Source organism: Tachypleus tridentatus, chromosome 4 (assembly GCF_004210375.1).
Source record: "Tachypleus tridentatus isolate NWPU-2018 chromosome 4, ASM421037v1, whole genome shotgun sequence".
Lineage (NCBI taxonomy): Eukaryota > Metazoa > Arthropoda > Merostomata > Xiphosura > Limulidae > Tachypleus > Tachypleus tridentatus.
In genome coordinates, this window is record NC_134828.1 from 68,314,201 (window position 1) to 68,322,083 (window position 7,883).

General features: G+C 35.3%; 1 protein-coding gene across 1 annotated transcript; it reads right to left on the reverse strand.

Annotated features, from left to right (window-relative positions):
• Window positions 1–234: 234 nt before the first annotated feature.
• Window positions 235–6,488, reverse strand: LOC143249372 (uncharacterized). Its single transcript, XM_076499117.1, has 6 exons — window positions 6,202–6,488; window positions 4,928–4,976; window positions 4,494–4,519; window positions 3,882–4,046; window positions 2,573–2,890; window positions 235–2,187 (listed from the first exon to the last, which is right to left on the reverse strand). The coding sequence occupies exons 2-6, from the start codon at window positions 4,959–4,961 to the stop codon at window positions 1,327–1,329; spliced, it is 1,404 nt and encodes a 467-aa protein (XP_076355232.1). The 5' UTR covers window positions 4,962–4,976; window positions 6,202–6,488; the 3' UTR covers window positions 235–1,326.
• Between the last annotated feature and the right edge of the window lie 1,395 nt (window positions 6,489–7,883).

The window sequence follows — 7,883 nt, forward strand, 5'->3', positions numbered from 1 at the left end:
GCAAAATGCGATAAGTTATTTGGTTGTATAAAGTGTGTTTGTTTCACAAACCAGTACTAAACACCAACAAAAATGTTTGTGTTCTTTTATGTGTATTAGTTAATTATCGCTAAAAAAAAATCTGGTAAATTTGTCTAGATGTCATCATTAAACTTTTCATAATACTCATGTAAACCACTATAGGCTTAGAGAGCCATTTTGGTCGCATAAATCAATAACTTAGAATAATGGAGATTTAGATTTGCCAAAAACCGAATTATTTATTCAATTAACACACATTTAACAATACATAAAAAACAGCAATAAGTGGGTGTGATTCCGCTGGAAAGTTGACTTCCTATACATACAGTTAAAACTCCATTCTTTATGGTATCCTTAACAGGCTTCAGAGAAGGTAAAATAAATAACCTTTCCTACCATTTCATTGATGAGAGTACGTTTTCATTGATACAGTTATGTCCCTGATGCAAAACTTATTGAAATGCAGGCAGAAGTTGTTATGTTAGAAGTGAAATCGTCAGTATATGACAAAAAGACACCATATCCTAACACAATTCCAGAGTGTTATGAATATGATATAATGTGTTATACATTGGTGAGAAATATAATTATGAATCTTTGAGGCTGAAGGAAGTTTTATAATTTTTAAACATCTCTCTTATGTTAATCTGTCTAAATAAAATAATATTCTGACATTCCATGTGAAGTATCTTCTGGGTAAACAAAAAAGAAATAATTTTAATCACAATTATTTAAAAAAGAAGCCGAAATAAGGAATATATTCTTAAACGTGCCGAAATATCCTTCCAAAAAAAAAAAAAGAGATTCGTTTTAAAATGTATAAGCCATTTGATACTTGACAAAAGCAGTTAAATAATGCATTTAAACAATCCAAAACATTTAGTCAATTAAAAGTTAATATTTTTAGTTTAATATAAATCTAAGTTGAATTTACCTTAAAACCGATTAACAGTGAATTGTGTTTACAGCAGTGAAGCATGCAGGCACACATTTCTCGTTGCCTTACAGTTATAGAAAATTCTTTCTTTTTATATAGTGATGTTCAACATTAATACAAATATATAATTAAACTGAGAATAAGAAGTTAAAAAATGACCGTTGCAATTAAGAAATGTCCCCTGGGATTCGTATGGTAAATAAATAATTAACTCTGAATTAGCTATATAAGTGAGATGTTATTAATAAACGAAGTTATGCTTCAGTAATGGATATTTGTTTCTCCAAAGCATTCTTGTGTATAAAAAGGTTGTGATGAAATGTGGACGGAAATATATGGAATATTATACAGTAAGTACTGAAGCTCAGTTAGTTATACTCATCAGCATACTGTACACCAGCACTGCCATATCTCTGCGATGCCGACCGAGACCGTGAAGGACCTCCGTAAATATTGGGATTGTATCTAATAGGTCTCTTGTTTAAGTCATCACCTCGCTGGGAACGTAGTGGATCCTGTGAAATACTGGAGAACTGAGAATACTGCGGTGATTCAGGAAGTTTATGGTAGTCAGAAGAAGGCTTGTATGGGGCAGGATAGTGAGGTTTGGCTTCTAAAGATCTCTGTGGTGTATAAGCAGCTGGCTGAGTTTTAGGTGCATCATAGGAAATAGATCTAGAAGGAGTAGAATCTTCATAGGAGTTTGGTCTAGGGCCAGATTTTGCTATGGAAGCACCATCGTAGACATTAGGTCGAGGAACAGATCTTGGCACAGATGCACTGCCATAGGAGTTAGGTCTAGGAGCAGACCTTGACACAGATGCAATATCATAAGAATTAGGTCTAAGAGCAGGTCTTGACACAGATGCAATGTCATAAGAATTAGGTCTAGAAGCAGGTCTTGTTGCTGGAGCATTGTCGTATGGTCTAGGTTTAGGGGCAGGTCTTGGTGCTGGGTAATTGTTGTAGGAGTTAGGTCTAGGGGCAGGTCTTGATGATGGAATATCGTCATAAGAGCTAGGCCCGGAGGAAGGTGCGAGAGCAGGTGCACCATCAGAGGAAGTGTGCTGAGGAGCTGGCCTGGCGGCAGAAGCACCGCCTTCATAATCACTAGACGGAGCTACTGGAAATCCAAACTGATTAGGAGCAGGAGGTCCCAAAAGAAATTCTTCAGGGTAATACCGCTGGTAGTAGCGAACCGTTTGGTTGGGTCCTTTATGGTCGAGTGTCTGAAATACAAATCATAAGCTGATGTAAAAATATTTGTTTCTTTTAGGCATAACAAACCATTTTGGCCAGAATAATAGAGAAAACAAATAAAAATATTTATTAAAGTTCACAAGATTTTGAACAAAGTGAGAGACCTTAACTCTTTACCTTTATAAATTAAAATTTAAGGTAAAATATTGAATTCAAATTATAAGCAACAGATGGTTAAGCTCGTAACGTTGTTAAGCGTTTTCAAAAGTCTACAGCAAAGGAATTTTAACTTTTCAAAAATAAATTTCAGCGCCAAGCGCACTTTCAGTATCACTAATTTCTTTAACTTCTTTCAGAATTGTGAACGTAAGTTACGCCTCATTACGCTCTTGTCACACCTATGTTATTACTTACTTTGTACAAATAGTCATTAACGACGTAGAACTTCTGAGATCTATCACATATATCTTGAGAAGACGGTACGCAGTTCAAATGAACCTGGTGAAATACTGTATTATCAGGACACATCCAAGAGTGACTAACGCCCCCGGTACAGTAGTGGAAGGCGCGACAGTTCACGCTGTCATCAGCATAATAGCCATCGTTCTTTCCAGAACAACTGAACTTGGAATCTGCCAGAAGCAGGGACAGAGGATCAGGGGTGGTAGGTTGTTTCTCTTCATCATCATAATTGCCATCTTCTTCTAGAGACTGCTGAGGTACACTGCCATACTAGAAAATATGAATGCAAAGTAACTTTTTAATAAGTGTAATGTTATATAAATAGCTTTTCATTTTAAAATGGTAATAACAATAGCTTTTCGGTGTGATGTAAAATGCTTAGAAATGATAAATAAGAGAGACTTAGGGCTATCAAAACATTTGCTTTCAAAATTTGTTTGTTTGAAGTTAATAACAAAACTATACAATGGGGTCTCTGTGCTCTGACTACCACGGGTTCAGAAACTCGATTTCTAGCGTTGTAAGTCCCAGACATACTACTGTGTCATTGAGGGAGGTGATGCCAAGGGTGGACTTTGAAAACAACAGCTGATATTTGCAGTAATCATAACCGAATATTCTTCTTTAAAATATTTATGAAGTTATCACCCATCTTGTAAAACTAGAATTAGCAGAGGTCTCGAGTTCCTCTACGAAAAGCTATAATGAGTATTAGGTGCAGTCAATCTTAGGAGGGTATAACAATGAGAAGAAAGGTTAAATGCCATATTAAGGTCGTTCTAAAATCATATAAAAGTGAAAATTTTGATGTCAGCTATTTAATTGTTTTTATACCTGACACGACTTTCCCTTTATTATCATAAACCTGTGCCTAACGTGGCATAGTTTTAGAAAGATAAAATAATTTGTGATGAGCCCCTTTTTGTTGCGATTTTTTAAAGTTTAGTTAAACACTTTGACTTATTTTTTCACATTCTTGTTGGTTAGTACAAAAATAAACAACGAGCTATCTTCGCTATGTTTACTACGGGAATATATAACCTCAATAGTTAGCGTTATGACGTTATAAACTTACCAGTAATCCAGTGAGGAACTGTCATAATTTAAACTACTACATTTATGTGCGTTTCTCTGAGTAATAAAATTCAGTAATGTTCAAGAAATTTTTATGCATGCGAGCCCCACACACTTTCCTAATTTTAGATGTATTAAGAGAATACTGGAAATGATCCAAAATAAAAGAAAAAATAAATATCTATACTGTTGGACGACTTATTGCTTGTCTTCTAGGGCCACCACGAGGTGGAGAATAAGCCTGAACAGGTTGAGCTTGAAATTGACGTTGTGGAGCTGTGTACTGTCCGCTGCCTGCCTGTCCGCCGTCAGTTCTTGGACCCGGGAACTGGTAGACTGCTTGACGCTTTTCCTAGTTATAAAAACGAGTTACACTTTTACGGAACAATCTCTTTCGTGCTCGTCGATTACTATTAATGACTCGTGTGTACATCATTCCAAAGCCAATAGTCAAATTTTATTAAGTGTATATGATATTCAGTACTAATCGAAAGATTCTGGTAGAAGACAAACAATTAAAAATTTTCACAAGTTTGCTGTTAAGCTAAAATCATGGAAATATTCCAGTTTGTACTGCTTTGCCATTTTTAGCACTGAATATTTATTTGTAGATTTATTGTTTTCGCTAATTTTATTCACACAAACATTTTCAGTTTCTCTCGTTTAGAAGAATCATATTTCCACACAAACAGTACCGAAACGTTTTACAATACAAAACGATAAGCAAGAGCAACTGTCATATTTATTTTAAAGTTGAATGATTGAAGAAACTAATGAATAGCATATAATAGTTACTTACCCTTTTTCCTGCTGTCATGTAAGCTCCTGCAATACGAGAGAGAGATAAATGAAATAAATCATCCCTGAATATATGTATAATAGCTTAATGATCAGTAGTTCTGTCTTAAACTCTGTTGTTGTATTGTTGAAACACGCTAAGAGAAATAAAGAATTACGTACCAGAAAACGTGATTAAACACAATGAATAATATTCTATAATTTATCGTTTTCAACCGAAACTTTTGTGTCATAACTTGTTAAAACATTATATCCGTCTCTTAATATATTATTTTAAAATTACCTGAAAGGACCATAAGCAGTAAAGTGAAACACCAGTGATTTAGATTTTTAATTATTATAGCGTTTAGTAACAGAGATTCAACTACCTATAAAAATAATGTAAAAATACAGTAATTATTTTGACTAAAGATGATTTTAAAGTAAAATACTTACCGAGTAGGAGAAGAACATAGAACAGAAGTCTCATCACGGAATACTGTATCTGAAAGTAAGAGGTTTAGTCGAGTAATTACATGAAATATGTGCATGTTGTTCGACAAGTGTAAATACTCGAGTTTGTTTTAAAACGAACAAAGGTGTTAGCGAAGCTACTCTGAACTACAAACATCTCACAAATTCTACTCTAAATTTCAAAAACTGAAATCGAGTTAAGCTAAAGTATGTCGATCATTTTCTTTGTTCCTGTAGCTTGCAGGTAACCCTATAATTAAGCCCTAACTTTCAGTTGAACCTTTCTGTTAAAACTTTCACATTAAAAGTCCTGTTAGTAAACACTGTTTGCGTTTAAATACAGTTTTAGGATACCCTTTAGTTTTTAAATGCATGCAGAGACTTCGATTTCAAATGATTTTCAAAGTTGTGTAAATTTTGCATGAAACTCTTATTTAAGAAACTTTCAGATATATTGTTACAAGAGGGATCATAGCTTCGGTATTCGGTACCAAAAGAAGTGATTTTGGATTTGCATTTTACATATTTTAAATAGCTAGATGAAAAGGCGAAGGCCCAAGAATTAACAAGTATAACCAGTCTCAGTACAACGTAAAAATAACGAAACAAGTTTACAAATGTCTATGGTTGCATAATCACGAAACAGAATTAATTAATTAATCAAGAAATATTTGATAAAACTTAACTAGAACGCCTATACGTATTGACCTCCCCCAGTAAAACAGCGGTATGTCTGCAGACTTAAAGCGCCAAAAACCGGGTTTCGATACCCGTTGGTTGGCAGAGCACAGATATCTCATTATGCAGATTTGCGCTTAACTAAAAAAAATATACGGTTTGTTTACAACACAGTAGGAGCAAGAAATCAAACGATAGTCAGTTACAGCTAGATCTGTTGAAAGCTTTCTTTCATTAGCTGATAAATATCTTATTATCGCGATTTGCAAGTAACTTAATCGAACTGATCTAATATATTTCAAATAAAAGTATTACATAAGAGCCCGTGCAATAGGGAAGTAAGAAAGATTTTAAAACGGGTAATTTTGCACGAAGAATAAACAAGCTACAGAGTACATTAAAACTATCGCCGCAGAACTCCATGAGATCAGTATTTTCGTTGCAGAAATACTTTAATAAAAATATCCAACATGAGAAATTTTTTGGTAGAACTACTTTTGAACGCACGCAATCGTATGTGCAGTATTGTAAGGCTAATGATACAGAACATGGCTTGTGTTAAACGAAGTTAAACCTACCGTCACTAGTGGTAATTATCCTCAATACTTGGTCGATTTCTTCAGGAAATATAGTCATAGTTAACGAACTCGTCTTTTATATGGCAGTAGGACAGCATGTGAGACCCGTATTGACCTATTTTAGATTACGAACTGAAGAAAGCTACACAACCAACGTAACACACGGATGTGTTGTACAGATACTCAACTACCAAGCGGAAGGGGTTCGGTAATGCACCTGAAAAACTCGGCCTGCCCTCGCCATCAAAAGAATCGACCAACGCCTGTAACTAACTCAGGGCCAACTCAACAAGAACCACTGAAAACGTAACGATAGCCTATTTTTGTAGTTACTCCTATCCATATTTATTAATTCTCTGCACCTTTGAGACTCGTTCTAGAAGATAAAGTTAAACGTTCACAAAATCAAGTGTTTTTAGAAATGATTTATTCTGTTAGAAGCTATAAAAATATAAAACGTGAAAGCTCTCATATACTTATTTTATGCTTCGTAAGAAGCTTTATCGTGGAAGACACACCTTAATTTTGGAAAAACAATTCTAAGAAAGAAATATTTTGACTCAGCAATCAACATCTTGATGCAACCTTGACTTTTTTTTAACCTACTAAGTGAATACAGTCAAATACATCGTATTCTTTACGTTATATCGACAATATTAGTTTTTGTTTGTTTGTTTTTGAATTTCGCACAAAACTACTCGAGGGCTATCTGTGCTAGCCGTCCCTAAGTTAGCAGTGTATGACTAGAGGGAAGGCAGCTAGTTATCACCACCCACCGCCAACTCTTGGGCTACTCTTTTACCAACGAATAGTGGGATTTACCATCACATTATAACGCCCCCACGGCTGAAAGGACGAGCATGTTTGGCGCGACGGGGATGCGAACCCGCGACCCTCAGATTACGAGTCACACGCCTTAACACGCTTGGCCGTGCCGGGCCGCAATATTAGTTAAATTGAATGTTTTATGCCATTCAAATTACGTGTAATTGGTTAGTAATGAGAGGCCGTTTGGAGTAGACCCTAAACTAATGTCTTGCCTTAACCCATCACTTTTGTCTTGGAAGACGCAAGGGGATTTTTCAATGTATTTAAAAAAGTGCGTCTTACAAGTCCTAAAATACGGTACTTATTTATGACTAATATAATCACGCTTTTAGTAGACCCCGATGATGGCCTTGGAAGGAAAGTTTGGTTTGTTCGTTTAAAGCTAAGCACAAAGCTACACAATGAGCTATTTGTGCTCTGCCCACTATGGGTATCGAAACTCAGTTTTTTGTAAGTCCTCAGACATGTGGAAGGAAAGTATTAATTGTTAAATTCTTGCAATGGATCCAAGACTCTTAAGTATACTGTTTATAAAAAAAAAATAGCCCCTCCCCCAGTGGCTCAGCGGTATGTCTGGGGACTTCCAACCCTAAAAGCCGCCGTTCGATACCCGTGGTAGGCAGAGCACAGGTAGCCCATTGTGTAGCTTTGTGCTTAATTAAAAAGAACAACTAAAAATTAAAATATTTTACTTAATTTCTATGTAATACAAAATTGTATCAGTATAATTTATCTCTGATAAAAAAAAAGACGTAGCGGGAATACAACAGATCAGGTAATTTCACACGTGGCTAGTTCTATGATATTAATTAAGAGAGGTACTCAAATAACCATAGACGTCAGCATTGAGTTGA